This window comes from Oncorhynchus nerka, linkage group LG22 (assembly GCF_034236695.1).
Source record: "Oncorhynchus nerka isolate Pitt River linkage group LG22, Oner_Uvic_2.0, whole genome shotgun sequence".
Lineage (NCBI taxonomy): Eukaryota > Metazoa > Chordata > Actinopteri > Salmoniformes > Salmonidae > Oncorhynchus > Oncorhynchus nerka.
In genome coordinates, this window is record NC_088417.1 from 26,347,506 (window position 1) to 26,364,231 (window position 16,726).

At 40.3% G+C, this 16,726-nt stretch overlaps 1 protein-coding gene across 2 annotated transcripts; it reads right to left on the reverse strand.

The window, feature by feature from the left end:
• Positions 1–776: 776 nt before the first annotated feature.
• LOC115105044 (alpha-amylase-like) lies at positions 777–16,612 on the reverse strand. Of its 2 annotated transcripts, none has more exons than XM_029626581.2 (11): positions 16,004–16,612; positions 13,789–13,986; positions 13,088–13,234; positions 4,522–4,728; positions 4,120–4,350; positions 3,259–3,392; positions 2,779–2,901; positions 2,602–2,701; positions 2,313–2,434; positions 1,778–1,903; positions 777–1,535 (listed from the first exon to the last, which is right to left on the reverse strand). In XM_029626581.2, exons 1-11 carry the CDS (start codon positions 16,007–16,009, stop codon positions 1,343–1,345), a joined length of 1,587 nt encoding a protein of 528 aa, XP_029482441.1. In that variant the 5' UTR covers positions 16,010–16,612; the 3' UTR covers positions 777–1,342. The 2 variants fall into 2 exon arrangements, with proteins under 2 accessions (XP_029482441.1, XP_029482440.1); XM_029626580.2 differs by lacking the exon at positions 16,004–16,612 and adding an exon at positions 14,289–14,975.
• Positions 16,613–16,726: the final 114 nt, after the last annotated feature.

Sequence of the window (16,726 nt, forward strand, 5' to 3'; positions counted from 1 at the left end):
TCTCTCCTCTGTGACTTACTATCTCTCTCTCTCTCTCCCTCTGTGTCTCTCTCTCTCTCTCGGTATCTCTGTGTCTGTGTCTCTCGCTCCGTCTCCCTCCCTTTCTGTGTGTCTCTCTCACTCTCTCTCCTCTGTGACTTACTATCTCTCTGTATCTCTGTATCTCTCTCGCTCTCTCTACCTGTGACTATCTCTCTGTCTGTGTGTGTCTCTCTCTCTCTCCATCTGTCTGTCTCTGTGTCTCTCTCTCTCTCTCCATCTGTCTGTGTCTCTGTGTGTCTCTCTCTCCATCTGTCTGTGTCTCTGTGTGTCTCTCTCTTTCCGTGACTACAAAGTTGTTTATCAATGGGCAGCATTATTGAAAAGCACCTCCTGCCTGAAGCAAAAACAGATGACCATGGTGCTAATGCTTATCAGAGACATCCACTATAAATGATTCAAATGAATGACTTCATTTCAGTTTTAAATGCTACTCATTTGGACAACTTCATGAAACTTGCAGGGTTTAAAGCCATAAAATATGCATAGTAAAGCCATCACTCGTTGGATAATGAATAAGCACACCTTGGAATTGACAGATTTGCTCCAGGAAAGTCTGGTTAAACTGATTACAAGAGTACTCTCTGGAGTTGGCTGGGTTCTCTTTACACACTATGTGAAGCCACATCAGCAATATTAGGAGGGGTTGTAAAACTGGTTGTCATCATTGTGCCATGGCCAGGTAGCTTTAGAAAAAATACATGACAGTTGTCAGTAAAAATAAAAACGGAACTTGATATATTTCCAACTGGACATTTAATTGTATTTGACAAATGACAACACATACATACAGTATATAATGAATGTAAATGTATGTATATTAGCGCTACATATGAAGAGTCATGCAGAATCTATAGTGCATGATCACATCTGACATGAAATTAACATTGATGATGTTTTTACACAGCTGCTGTTTGCATTTCACGACCCAAATTGATATGAGCCATAATAACACATGACATTTCTGTATCTCAGTACACCACTGTAGTATAATCCAGGCGGTTCAAGCCTTGAATACTGATTGGCTGACAGCCGTGGTATATCAGACCGTATACCATGGGTATGACAACATTGCATTTTTACTGCTCTAATTACATTGGTAACCAGTTTACAATAGCAATAAGGCACCTTGGGGGTTTGTGGTATACGGCCAATATACCACATGTTGGCCATATACCACACCCCTTCGTGCCTTATTTCTTAATCATCTTTCCAAACCTCGACAGAAAGACCACTTGAAATACAGTAATGACACACAAAATATAATATCACAGTGTGGTATAAAGCGCAGTGTTATTAGCTCCTACTCTAGCTTAGAGTGCGTGTGAATGGCTATGACAGGGTCCGGGTCAGAGGCGCTGATGGTGAAGTGTGCTCTCCCGTCCCCTCCAACGGTCACCTGTTTCCCCGAGCAACGCCCCCCTGACCTCTGACCGGAGATGACATCACAGTAGGTTCCTCTATGAAGGCCGGTGTACAGCGTCACATCCAGGGAACTGAATAATAGGAAATAGCTCAAAGTGTTACAAACAAGTACTGTAGGATGACTCCTAGGTTATGGAATTGATTTCCTTACCCATTCAGAGATCTTATTAGTATTTGTCAATTCCGTCAAACAGTGCTTCTCTTCCGATCAAAAATGGACCATCAAAATGTCCTCTAACAAATTAATTAATGGCATTCATTTAAATATATGCTAATGTGTTATCTACAACTTCTTCCATAAGGTGAAACGTACCAGTTATCATTGTTGATAACTATGAAGCCTTGGTTGCCTCGTCCAAAAGCTATCTGGTTACCCCCATTGTCCCACCAGTTAGACAAGGGCTCTCCATCGACAACATTACGGAACATCACCATATTTCTACAAGGAGAGAGAGAGAGCAGTTCAGCAAAATAATAATCGCCATCAAGCACACATACAAAATAACTGTACATTGACCAGGCCAAAATACTCACATTACTGGATGGACAACGCTTTGTTCGAAGGGGACCTACATTTACATTTACATTTAAGTCATTTAGCAGACGCTCTTATCCAGAGCGACCTACATTAAAACTTCCTATAACACTTTCATAAGATGCTTATGTCAACATCCACATTTTTGAGACGCTTACAGACTTTTTTAAGAATGCTTTACACATTGCTTACGAACGTGTTATGAAGTCCTTGTTAAAGTACCCTTCAAATAAAGTGTTACCCTTTACAGTAGGTCAACACAATACTATTCAACATGATTGACTGACTGAGATCTGGAGGTGTAAACTGTCACCTGATTGTGGGCCATCTGTGTTCACACACCCAGCCCTCCCCACAGCTGCCGTCTGGCTGTATGGGGACAGGCTTGGTGGAGCCGTCAGGGAAGCTGGGAGGACCTATCCAATCATTCTGGTCCTGACAGACAGACAGGCAGCAAGACGAACAGCCCAACCGTGAGGCGAGCGGTCACATTGACCATAGTCATACACAATGTGAGAGGTTTAAGATCTAAAGTGTTGCGGTTTAACAGTTTAAGTCACCAGAACCTTTCTTTATATAGTTTTAGACTGTCAAAAGCATACCTTCCCATCCACAACATGTTGATCCCACCGGTAGCTTGACATCACTCTCGTAACTCCATAGGGATGGGCCAGCATGAAAGCCACAGCCATTTTATACATTCTGAGGATATATGATAGAAATAATTTGTCTATACTTATACAACATCTATAATCAGATTCTACAGTATTTGTCCCAACCTGGGCTCCCAGAAGGTGAGGATGGAGGCCCCTCCTGCACCGTGCCCTCTCTGGTTGTCATGGTTATCCACAAACACCAATGCCTCGCCTGAGGGCAGCAGATCCCAGCTCTCACCACACGTCCTGAAACAACAGACTAGGAGCTCATTTTCACCTCAGAATAGTCTGAAATCTCACAGTATCACAAGCTGGTTCTCATCAGTGATGTTTTGTTCTCTCCATCAGAAAACCAGGGTTACGTAGTAACCTAGACAATATACTTTAGTCATTAATGCTGAGGGTTCAACATATATTTGAGAATTTGCTGATATACAATCTGCCATATTTATATACTTAGACCATGGCAATATGTTGTAATGTGTGTTTCCCCCCCCCAAATGGTACCATATTCCATTCATAATACACTAGATTTGACCAGCAGGGAGCATAGGGCACTATATAGCGAATATGGTGCCATTTGGGAGGCATGCTAGATCATACTTGAGGTCAGAGAGTTTCCCTTGGTTCCACTTGCGGATGACAGAACCCAGCATAGTACCATACTTGAACTCTGTGACAAGGCCCAGTCCAGAGTATTCTGTCGCTTTTATCGGCTCGCCACCGAGGTCGATAACCTTGAAGAGAAAATGGGAATGTTTTGCTGTTGGATATGTAGTGTTTTTGCTAAATCCCACAAGTAAACATGGTGCCCCCAGTAGACCTACAGCTTCAGTGTCAGAAGCTGATCGATAAATTCCTAAATCTGCAGCATTAATGTTTAATTGACACAACGCATGACAAAAAGTATGCATGTATATATGTATATATATAAAATATTTGCTAGACTAGCCTGCATGTTGGACAAATCACAGTACATAAAACATATTGGAAGCAATCAAAATTGATCCCATTCAGGCCCCCAAAAAATAATACATAGCCTACTTAAATACAAGTACAATTGTAACGGCTGTCGTCGGTGGAAGAAGGTGAGGACCAAAGCGCAGCGTGGTAAATGTTCATCTTAATTAATGAAAAAACTGAACACTGAATAACAAACAACAAAGAAACAACCGAAACAGTTCTGTCTGGTGCAGACACACTAAGACTGAAAATAACCACCCACAAAACACAATGGAAAACAGGCTACCTAAATATGGTTCTCAATCAGGAACAACAATTGACAGCTGCCTCTGATTGAGAACCATACCAGGCCACACACAGAAATAGAAAATCATAGACAAACTAACATAGACAACCCACCCAACTCACGCCCTGACCATACTAAAACAAAAGACAAAACAAAAGAACTAAGGTCAGAACGTGACAACAATAAGTCAACATATGGACATTTCTCATTCCCACCTCTTGGTAAATGAGTGGTCTGGATCCCTGTGTGAACCAGGTGGTGTTGAGGTTGTGAAGTCTGCTGTAGATGTTCTTCAGGTCCTCAGGCCACATGTGTTTACCTGCGTCCACCCTGAAACCTGCTATACCCATATCCACCAGTCTGTTCATGTAGTCCACTATCCTCTCCCTCACATGCTCCTTGTCCTGCGCCAGATCCAGAAGACCTAGCAGACGACAGTTACGCACCTGGTGGGTTGAAATGCCAAAGCAATACAGTGTATGATCTCTGTGTTTATATTCCATTACATTATTTTTTTAAAGAGGTTTGCAGAGAGAGAGAGAACACAATACGTCTCCATCAGTGTCTAGTGGTATTTACAAGGAGTTATGCTTCTTATTTTCTCTCTGAAATAATACCTGATAAATGTCTTGGTAAGTCTCAATATTTCTGCTGCTGGTGGTGCATTTGTCATCGTTGAAGTGGGAAGCGGAGTAGGGCACAGATGGGAACTCCCTCTTGCTGGCATTGAAGTATGAGCCACAGGTCGAACGGTGTCTGCCCTCCCCCTCGCCCGCGCCAGACATACACATGTGATTAATGACCACGTCTGCATAGATCTTCACCTGCAGAGGGAGATGTGTTCATAACTACACTAATACTTGATGCACAAATGTTTTTCACTATTCAAACGGATATCACATCCATTCATGGCTGTAGTTTATGCTATTTTAATGGACCTACAATGAGACCTAAAGGCATTTAGTACAGTGCAGCCGTGCTCCCACCTGCAAGTGTTCACATCCACATGCATACCTGAAATTCACACCAGAACTTTATATTTAAATATTATTCATATCTTATACAGTGCCTTCAGTATTCCACACCCAATGACGTATTCCACATTTTCTTGTGTTACAGTCAAAATGGATGAAATATACTGAACAAAAATAGAAACATGTAAAGTGTTGGTCCCATGTTTCATGAGCTGAAATAAGATCCCAGAAATGTTCCATATGCACAAAATGCACACATTTGTTAGATCCCTTTTAGTGAGAATTTCTCATTTTCCAAGATAATCCATCCACCTGACAAGTGTGGCATATCAAGAAGCTGATAAAACAGCATGATCACTATAACAAATGCACCTTCTGCTGGGGGCAATAGAAGGCCACTCTAAAATGCACAGTTTAGCCACACAACACAATCCCACAGACATCTCGCGTTTTGAGGGAGCGTACATTTGGTTGACTGCAGGAAAGGAAAAATGTTGACTGCAGGAATGTCCACCAGAGTTGTTGCCAGATAATGTATTGTTAATTTCTCTACCATAAGCCACCTCCGATGTTGCTTTAGAGAATTTGGCAGTACGCTCAACCGGTCTCACAAACGCAGACTACATGCAACCAAGCCAGCCCAGGACCTCCACATCCGGCTTCTTCCCCTGCGGGATCATCTGAGACATCCGGACAGCTGATGAAACTGTGGGTTTTGCACAACCGAAGAATTTCTACACATAAATACTCAGCATACTCGTCATCCTCACCAGGGTCTTGACCTGACTGCAGTTCTGCTTCGTAACCGACGTCAGTGGGCAAATGCTCACCTTCGCCACTGGCATGCTGGATGAATTCCGGTTTCAACTGGCAGATGGCAGACAGTGTGTATGGCGTTGTGTGGGCGAGCGGTTTGCTGATGTCAACGTTGTGAACAGAGTGCCCCGTGGTGGCGGTGGGGTTATGATATGCGCCTTACGGATTGTGGTTGTTGTGGATGGCTGTTCATAAATGTAAATGTGTATTTAAACCCAATAATGGTTGAATTCAAGAAATGTAAAGTGCCTATCGATCATTGTTTTTGAAACCAGTGGACAGCCGTTGAAAAAATGCGCTCTTGCAACAGCTGCAGATATGCGGATCCCAGACTACGAAATAAAAGTAGGGCTTTTATTACGCAATCTAATTCATGATGATTAAACAAATACATCCATAGACGTAATGGACACATGCTCGAACTCACACTTTTGATAGACTTAAAAAGGGCCATCTGTAGTTGCTACATCCATTTTTGGAATTATAAATGATATATATACACAGTACCAGCCAAAAGTTTGGACATACCTACTCATACCAGGGTTTTTCTTTATTTGTACTATTTTGTACATTGTGAACAATAGCGAAGACATCTAAACTATGAAATAACACACATGGACTTATGTAGTAACCAAAAAAAGTGTTAAACACATTCAAATATATTTTATATTTGAGATTCTTCAAAGTAGCCATCCTGACAGCTTTGCACACTCTTGGCATTCTCTCAATCTAGCGTCATGAGGTAGTCACCTAGAATGCATTTCAATAAACAGGGGTGCCTTGATAAAAGTCCATTTGTGAAATTTATTTCATTCTTAATGCGTTTGAGCTAATCAGTTGTGTTGTGACAAGGTAGGGGTGGTATACAGAAGATATCCCTACTTGGTAAAAGACCAAGTCCATATTAGGGCAAGAACAGCTAAAATAAGCAAAGCGAAATGACAGTCCATCATTACTTGAAGACATGAAGGTCAGTCAATCCGGTGCAGTCGCAAAAACCATCAAGCACTACGAGGAAACTGGCTCTCATGAGGACCGCCACAGGAAAGGAAGAGCCAGAGTTACTTCTGCTGCAGAGGATAAGTTCATTAGAGTTAACTGCACCTCTGTTTGCAGCCCAAATAAATTCTCCAGTGAGTTCAAGTAACAGACTCATCTCAACATCAACTGTTCAGAGGAGACTTGGTTCCAACCATCGTGTCTTTGTGAGACCGAGAATAGGTGAACGAATGATCTCTGCATGTGTGGTTCCAACTGTGAAGCATGGAGGTAGTGGTGTGATGGTGCTTTGCTGGTGACACTGCCAGTGATTTATTTAGAACTCAAGGCACTCTTAACCAGCATGGCTACCACAGCATTCTAACTGCCATCCCATTTGGTTTGCGCTTAGTGGGACTATCATTTGGCTACTTTGAAGAATCTAAAATATATTTGGATTTGTTTAACACTTTTTTGGTTACTACATGATTCCAAATGTGCTATTTCATAGTTTTGATGTCTTCACTATTATTCTACAATGTAGAAAATAGCACAAATAAAGAAAAATCCTTGAATGAGTAGGTGTGTCCAAACTTTTGAATGGTACTGTAATAAATAAATATATATATTACACATGTTTGTATATTACACAAATATATATATTACACATGTTTGTAAACATTGTAAATGTAAACAAACAATGTATAGCCTCATAACTTGGTTAAAACCATAATTTTGATATAATGGAAGGTCAGTCCTTGCATCCATAGCTCTGTCTATTCATCTGAGAGTGGTTACATTTCTCCAGGCCCATTCCTCAGCGTTTTACCAAAACAGAGGCGGGTTGACCGTTTTGTTATTGCTTCATCTTTAAATGTGCCCTTTAAATAGGTGCATTATCAAGATATCAAAGTATCACCAACAAAAAGGTAAACAATAAGCCTATAGCAAATACAGCATATGGCATTCATTTTTAACATGTAAATAGCCCTTTGCAGTCGTGCTCAAAGCATGCCATTCCATGAGCACAACAATTATTTTTCAACTCAAATCGATGAGCCCAATCAGTCCTCCATAACAACAAAATCATAAACAGAGTAGGCCTGGCTAATAAGTCCTTAGCTCTGGGGTTATGCTCAGGTAAAACAATTTGGCTAATGTATACTTCCATATTTCCAAGTCCTATTTTTGAAGATCATGGGGTACAACATTTATTGGAATGACTGGAATTCTGAAAGACTTTGGTTTTTAATGTAAAGATATAATTGAATCGTATTATTATATGTAGTACAAAGCGATGGGTTAGAAGAAGCCTACATAACCAACCCATAAAGTAAAATGTAACATCCATATATGGCCTGCTATATGAACTTTAACATTAATGTATCCTGCAATAGATGTTGTTTAATTGGTGACATACATTTTTGTCTTCTTCTTGTCTCTTAAGGGGAAAGTAATCTAAAAGTTACTGAATGTAATCAGATTACATTAATGAGTTTGGGTAATCCAAAGGTTACGTTACTGATTCTAATTTTGGACAGGTAACTAGTAACTAACAGATTACATTTAGAAAGTAACCCACCCAACCCTGGATATGGGCAGGCATAAGCTAGGGACAACGAACACAATTATGGAAATTTGAATTCACAGAGATAACGTGATGAGATCCTGAGGTCCAATGTCGTGCCATTCATTCAACGCCGTCACCTAATTTTTCACCATGTCACAAGGATTTGTACACAATTCCTGGAAGCTAAAAATGTCCCAGTTCTTCCATGGTCTACATACTCACCAGAAATGTCACCCGTTTTGGAGGCTTTGGATTTACGTGTATTCCAGTTCCTGCCAATATCCAGCAACTTCGCACGGCCATTGGAGAGGATCGGGACAACATTCCACAGGCCACAATCAACAGCCTGATCAACTCTATGCGAAAGGAGATGTGTCACGCTGCATGAGGCAAATGGTGGTCACACCTGATACTAACTGGTTTTCTGGTATCTGTTGCCAACAGATGCATATCAGTATTCCCAGTCATGTGAAATTTATAGATTAGGGCCTAATGAATATATTTCAATTGACCGATTTCCTTTTATGAACTGTAACTCAATAAAATCATTGAAATTGTTGCATTTATATTATTACTCAGTGTAAATACAAATTCTCACCCAGCTACACAGAATACCCCATAATGACGGAGTGAAAACATGTTTTAGACACTTTTGCAAATGTTTGGAAAAATTAATATACATAAATAGCTCATTTGCATAAGTATTCACACCCCGGAGTCTATACATGTTTAAATAACCTTTGGCAGCGATTATAGCGGTCAGTCTTTCTGGGTAAGTCTGGGTAAATCATTTCCACAATTTTTTTTCAAATTCTTCAAGCACTGTCAAGTTGGTTGTTGATCATTGCTAGGCAGTCATTTCCAAGTCTTGCCATATATTTTCAAGCCGATTTCAATCAAAACTGTAACTAGACCACTCAGGAAAAATTCATGACGTTTTGGTAAGCAACTCCAGTGTATTTAGTTGAAGTTGGAAGTTTACATACACTTAGGTTGGAGTCATTAAAACTTGTTAACGAACTATAGTTTTGGCAAGTTGGTTAGGACATCTACCTTGTGCATGACACAAGTAATTTCTTCAACAATTGTTTACAGACAGAATATTTCACTTATAATTCACTGTATCACAATTCCAGTGGGACAGAAGTTTACATACACTAAGTTTACTTAAACAGCTTGGAAAATTCTAGAAAATTCTGGCTTTAGAAGCTTCTGATAGGCTAATTGACAACATTTGACAACACCTTCAAACTCAGTGCCTCTTTGCTTGACATCATGGGAAAATTAAAAGAAATCAGCCAAGACTTCAGAAAAAAAATTGTAGACCTCCACAAGTCTGGTTCATCCTTGGGAGCAATTTCCAAATGCCTGAAGATACCACGTTCATCTGTACAAACAATAGTAAGCCAGTTTAAACACCATGGGACCACGCAGCCGTCATACCACTCAGGAAGGAGACGCGTTCTGTCTCCTAGGGATGAATGTACTTAGGTGCGAAAAGTCCAGAAAAACGAGTCCTATATCGACATAACCTGAAACGCTGATTAGCAAGGAAGAAGCCAATGCTCCAAAACCACCATAAAAAAAGCCAGACTGCGGTTTGCAGCTGCACATGGGGACAAAGATCGTACTTTTTGGAGAAATGTCCTCTGGTCTGATGAAACAAAAAAATAACTGTTTGGACATAATGACCTTCGTTATGTTTGGCGGAAAAAGGGAGAGGCTTGCAAGCTGAAGAACACCATCCGAATTGTGAAGCACCCCCTCATGTTGAGGGGGTGCTTTGCTGCAGGGGGGACTGGTGCACTTCACAAAGTATCATGAGGTAGGAAAACTATGTGGATATATTGAAGCAACATCTCAAGACATCAGTCAGGAAGTTAAAGCTTGGTTGCAAATGGGTCTTCCAAATGGACAATGACCCCAAGCATACTTACAAAGTTGTGGCAAAATGGCTTAAGGACAACAAAGTCAAAGTATTGGGCTGGCCATCACAAAGCCCTGACCTCAATCCTATAGAAAATGTGTGGGCAGAACTGAAAAATAGTGTGTGAGCAAGGAGGCCAACAAACCTGACTCAGTTACACCAGCTCTGTCAGGAGGAATGGGCCAAAATTCACCCAACTTATTGTGGGAAGCTTGTGGAAGGCTACCCGAAATGTTTGACCCAAGTTAAACAATTTATAGGCAATGCTACCAAATACTAATTGTGTGTATGTAAAGTTCTGACCCACTGGGAATGTAATGAAATAAATAAAAGCTGAAATAAATCACTCTCTCTACTATTATTCTAACATTTCAGATTCTTAAAATAAAGTGGTGATCCTAAATGACCTAAGACATGGAATTTTTACTAGGATTAAATGTCAGGAATTGTGAAAAACTGAGTTTAAATGTATTTGGCTAAGGTGTATGTAAACTTCTGACTTCAACTGTATACGGCCTTGTGTTTTAGGTTATTGTCCTGCTGAAAGGTGAATTTGTCTTCTAGTGTCTGTTGAAAGCACACAAAACCAGGTTTTCCTCTAGGATTTTGCCTGTGCTTAGCTCTATTCTGTTTCTTTTTATCAAAAAAAACCTCCCTATTCCTTGCTAATGAAAAGCATACACATAAAATGATGCAGCCCCAACCAAACTTGAAAATATGAAGAATGGTACTCAGTGATGTGTTGGATTTGCCCCAAACATAACTCTTTGTATTGAGGATAAAGTTAATTTCTTTGCAGTTTTACTTTAGTGCCTTGTTGCAAAAAATATTTAAGTTTTGGATTTTTGAAAATTCTGTACAGGCTTCCTTTGTTTCACTCCGTCATTTAGTTAGTGTTGTGGAGTAACTATAATTGTGTTGATCCATCCTCAGTTCTCTCTTATCACAACCTCTTGAAGCTAGAGGGCACTATTTTTATTTTTGGAAAAATAACGTTCCCAAAGTAAACGGCCTATTTCTCAGGACCAGATGCTAGAATATGCATATAATTGACAGCTTGGGATAAAGTTTCCAAAACTGTAAAAATATTGTCTGTGAGTATAACAAAACTGATATTGCAGGCGAAAGCCTGAGAAAAATCCAATCAAGAAGTGACTCTTATTTTGAAACCTCTGTGTTCCTATGCATCCCTATTGACCATTGAAAGGGATATCAACCAGATTCCTTTTTCTGTGGCTTCCCTAAGGTGTCTACAGCCTTTAGACGTAGTTTCAGGCCTTTATTTTGAAGAATGAGCGTAAACTTCCACATTGCGTAAGTGGTCAGTTGTTGGCTCTCAGTGTGATTTTTGCGCAAAACAGAGATGTAGCCATTTTTCCTCCCGGTCCTAGTGAAAAGCCAACTGTCTCGGTTGATATATTATCGAATAGATATTTGAAAAACACCTTGAGGATTGATTATAAAAAACGTTTGACATGTTTCTGTCGATATTATTTGGAATTTTTGTCGTGACCGCTATTTCCGGTGGATTCCTGGGCATAACGCATCAAACTAACGGAGGTATTTGGATATAAAAAATATCTTTATGGAACAAAAGGAACATTTGCTGTCTAACTGGGAGTCTCGTGAGTGAAAACATCCGAAGATCAAAGGTAAATTATTAATTTGATTGCTTTTCTGATTTTCGTGACAAAGTTACCTGCCGCTAGGTGTACATAATGTTTTGTTGGTATATCGATAAACTTACACAAACGCTTGTATTGTTTTCGCTAAAGCATAATTTCAAAATCTGAGACGACAGGGTGATTAACAAAAGGCTAAGCTGTGTTTCGCTATATTTCACTTGTGATTTCATGAATATGAATATTTTCTAGTAAGATTATTTGACCGTTGCGCTATGCTATTTAGCGTAGTTGATGACAATTATCCCGGGTCCGGGATGGGTGGTTCCAAGAGTTAAACTCTTTCAAATCACCATTGGTCTCATGGTGAAATCCCTGAGCGGTTTCCTTCCTCTCCGACAACGGAGTTCGGAAGGGCACCTGTGTCTTTGTATTAACTGGGGGTATTGATATACCATCCAAAGTGTAAATAATAAGGTCACCATCCTCAAAGGGATATTCAATGTCTGTTTTACCCATCTACTGTACCAATGGGTGCCCTTCTTTCCAGTAGGTGCCCTTCCTTGCGAGGCATTGGAAAACCTCCCTGGCCATTGTGGTTGAATCTGTGTTTAAAATTCACTGCTCGACTGAGGGACCTTACAGATAGTTGTATGTGTGAAGTACAGAGATGAGGTAGCCATTCAAATATCCTGTTAAGTACTATTATTACAGTCCATGTAACTTACTTTACTTGTTAAGCAAATTTTTACTCCTGAACTTATTTAGGCTTGCCTTAACAAATGGGTTGAATACTTATTGACTAATTTCTGCTTTTTATTTTTAATTAATTTGTAAAAGAAAATCTAAAAACATAATTCAATTTTGACATTATGGGGTATTGTGTGTAGGTTAGTGACACAAAATCTCAATTTAATCCATTTTAAATTCAGGCTGTAACACAACAAAATGTGGAAAAAGTCAGAGGGTGTGAATACTACATGTTGTGTCTTAATTTAAGGCTCTCGTTCACACTATTCAAATATATTTACACAATGAGGTCAAAATGCATGCAGTATCTGTAGGCAGTCCTGTTCCTTCCTTAACAATTAAAACAGAAATTTGGTACATCCCTCTCGGAGAAAATGAGTTAAATGATGTATTCTCTCAAGCAATAACCCATTATGCAATAACCCATTGCATAACCAATGAGATGAGAAATGATTGAGCCAAGACATCTTTCTCAAAATGTATATAACCATGTCCATTTTTCCTTCTATAAATGAATTCAAAGGAATCATGTTCCATCATCATTACCCCGACATTGTTGCACCTGCAGACCATGTCTCGGAGCTCCTGTTGGGTTCCAGAGCGGGAACAGAGGTTGTAGCTGACTGGCTGGTACCTCTCCCACCACGGTCTCCATGGTTTAGTCACCACCACGTTCTCACTGGGAGGGGAGATCTAGTACAAGACATTTCTATGAAGAATATAGTCTGTAAAATGTATCACTTATCAGTCAGTTTCTATGAGGAATACCTACTGTGCATGTGCATCAGTGGAGGCTGGTGAGAGGAGCTATTGGGGGGCGGGCTCACTGTAATGGCTGGAATGGAATTAATGGAACGGAGTCAAACGTGGTTTCCATGTTTGATGTGTTCGATACTGTTCCATTTATTCCATTCCAGCGGTGGAGGCTACTGAAGGGAGGGCGGCTTATCATAATGTTTGGAATGGAGTTAACGGAATGGTACCAAACACAAGTGGTTGATACTATTCCATTGACTCCATTCCAGCCATTATTATGAGCAGTCCTCCCCTCAGCAGCCTCCATTGATGTGCATCTATACTGTATGTACATATTATCTATATTATCAGTAGTGTTAACAGTGGAGGCTGGGTCATCAGATCTTATACCTAAATGGTGTAATAGACTTTAAAAGTAGAAGCGGTCTTCCAACAGAAATACAATGTGATTTGACTGTACTGTTGCCTGGTAGAAAAACACATGAGCCTACCTGCACTCCATCAAATCCATTGGGTCCCAGATATCGCTCACACTCTTCAGCTATGTCATTCCAGCGCCACTCAAACAGGTGGACTATGGTTGACCTGCCCTGCTGGATGTGATGCTTTGTGTGACTTTTAGACGGGTACTGGGAGAGGCCTACTCCAAGACCCAGAGCCAACAGGCAGCCACATAGTTTAGCTTTTACCTGGTGGAAGCAATGACACAAGTGAATGATTAATTGATTACAATACCTAGATTTCCATCCAACTGGCGAAAGAGATTTTCATGTGAATATTCTAAAATCTGAATAAAAACGATATGCAAATGTTCCCTCCAGAGGTGTGTTCATCAACACTGACTTGTTGTGTATAAAAGGCAGTGAGTGATAAAGCAGTATACATTAAAAAAAACTTTTGGTCCTGGGTGGCGCAGCGGTCAAAAGCACTGCACCGCACAACCCGGCTGTGACCGGGAGCCCCATTGGTCTGCGAACAATTGGCCCAGTACCGTCCGGGGTAGTGAATGGTTTGACCGGTGGGGCTTTTGTTGGCTCATCATGCTCTAGCGACTCCTTGTGACAGGGCCGGCGCCTACAAGCTGACTCCGGTCGTCAGTTGAACTGTGTTTCCTCTGACACATTGGTGCGGCTGAAGCGAGCAGTGTGATAAGAAGTAGGCGACCAGGTGGGTCATGTTTCGATGGACACATGGCTCGACGTTCACCTCCCCGGGCCCATTCAGGAGTTGCAGAGATGAGCAAAGGGATCAAATTCGGGGAGAAAACGGGTTAAAAAAAACATGTTAGTACTGGTACGATGACCACATGGGAATACCAGGTGCAGTAAGAGCATTTTTATTTTATTATAATAATTACAAAAAAATATTATAATAAATAAATAAATACATACACACTTTTGTGGTTAAGTTCCCATGTATGCAATAAAAAAATCTAAATTGAGTTCCATCACATTTTCACCTCTACCAATGGTTTTGTCACAAAAACTGATATGGATAAAAAGGCTGGCAGATAGCGATATTAAGTTGTCTTATCTTACTACACAAAGGGAATGCATGCATATGAGCTATACACTCGTTTCCCCTGTGGACCGGTTTGTACATAAACCATTCTCTATTCATGCTGCAAAGATGACGATTACCTCCTTAACTCGATTTAATGGCGAGAAGACAAAAATATATTTAAAAAAGGGGAAATATGCATACGTTCTTTATAAAGCACCATTTTCCATCACCATGCTATGGCTAATGCTTCCCTAGTTCAGCCAGGGGTAAACAACAGACTTCAGCAACCTGATTGACTGAACGTAATATCCGGGACTAGGCATTTTTCACATGCTGGTGGAAAATGTTGTATCACCAAGTAGTAATATTTTCAGTATTTTTCCGCCTTTTCATTCAATCGAATTTAGGAGGAAATATATGTCTTTGGAGCCTGAATGAAGACTGTTTATTCACGAACCGATCCACAGCGGATACAAGTGTATAGCCATCTGCATGCATTCACTTGGACAATCAAATGAAACGACTCAATATCGCCATCAGCCGGCTAGATAAACGCCAGATCACTTCTATTTTATTATTGGTAGCCAAGCACCGATGTCACCAGCATAATTCAAATAGCCCACCCTCGATATTTAGTGGAAATGTGCATGAAGCTCATCGCCGTGCACCTAACCACCATAAATTAAGTCACGAAATAAGTTATAAAGTTTATAATGTATTCCATCTGTCTATAAACGCTGCATGTTTTTCCACGTGGTAACATGAAACATCGCGTGATGGTTTTTATATGAACAAATCAGCACAAAAGCGTTGCCACCGCAATTGTCGCATAATCCATTTCAGCGACAAAAAAGATCCCACCTTGTCTTGCAAGTATTACGTTTAGTCAAAATAGGGGCATTTTACAGACAAAGTTGCTGCAGCCATAAGGCCTGTAGTGAAACGTCAACGTGAGATAAGGAAACCCCACGAACACGAATATAAGTCCTACAACCAATTACATGGGAATGATTGAACAAATGTGTCAATGCAATAGAAAACATCAAATCAAGAAAAAAAATATTCATTTGCAAAGGATACTAGTTTGTCTGTTCACAATATTTGGCAGTGATAAAGGCCTGTCACACCAGATATTTCTAACTAGTGTTATAGTATCTCATTCAATACCACATCTGCAGTAGCCTATAGTTCTAAATGGCTCACCTTCATGTTTGCTCATCAGATCCATGCAGTCCAGTTGCAAGCTGCTTCTCAGACAACACAGCCAGTCTGTGCAGCATTTGAAGGGGTTTGTTTATAACAGGCCCTTAAAGCAGGGAGCTGTTCCTCTTCTGAAGCCCACAGATCAGGCACCCTCGTTGGGCAGGGCAGTAACCAAGATACCCAGGTCAGTATCTCTACCAGTAGTTGCAAGTCATGCAAACGCTACCATACATTGCGAATACCATATATAGGTGCTTAAGATATGTATGGGTGACTGATTATCTTCATGAAACGAGGCATGGAACACAAGAGGAAAAGACAGTTTCAGGTGGGATATTCGCCTGTAGTTTTCCTCACGTCCACCAACAGCAGTTAGGAACCGTCAACATAGTGACAAAAACCATTTTAAACCATTACTCCAAACACTTTCAAAACTGGTTGTAGCTAACCCGATGGCATAGACGCACACCCTTTAGTTTGTCCATTTTCAATCTCACAAGAATTTAAAAAAAATTTAAATAATTTTTCAAAATGTAGAATTTCAATAGCTCCATGGTCATGTGACCTAGTGACTTCAAACAAGGTTCAGAATGTTCACTGTCTACCCTTCCATATTGCACACCCTTTAGTTTGTCCACTTTTATCTCACATGGTTTTACACCCAAAAAATTAAAATGTAGAATTTCAATACCTCCTTGGTCATGTGACCTGGTGACTTTAAAC

Bases quoted from the DNA above. Each gene is read 5' to 3' on its own strand.
- LOC115105044 (XM_029626580.2), bottom strand. From the start codon at position 14,339: ATGATGAGCCAACAAAAGCCCCACCGGTCAAACCATTCACTACCCCGG. The intron at 13,987-14,288 runs GTACTGGGCCAA...TGCTTCCACCAG, and splicing joins ACCATTCACTACCCCGGACG to GTAAAAGCTAAACTATGTGG. The intron at 3,393-4,119 runs GTGGGAATGAGA...TTTCTCTTCAAG, and splicing joins GACCACTCATTTACCAAGAG to GTTATCGACCTCGGTGGCGA.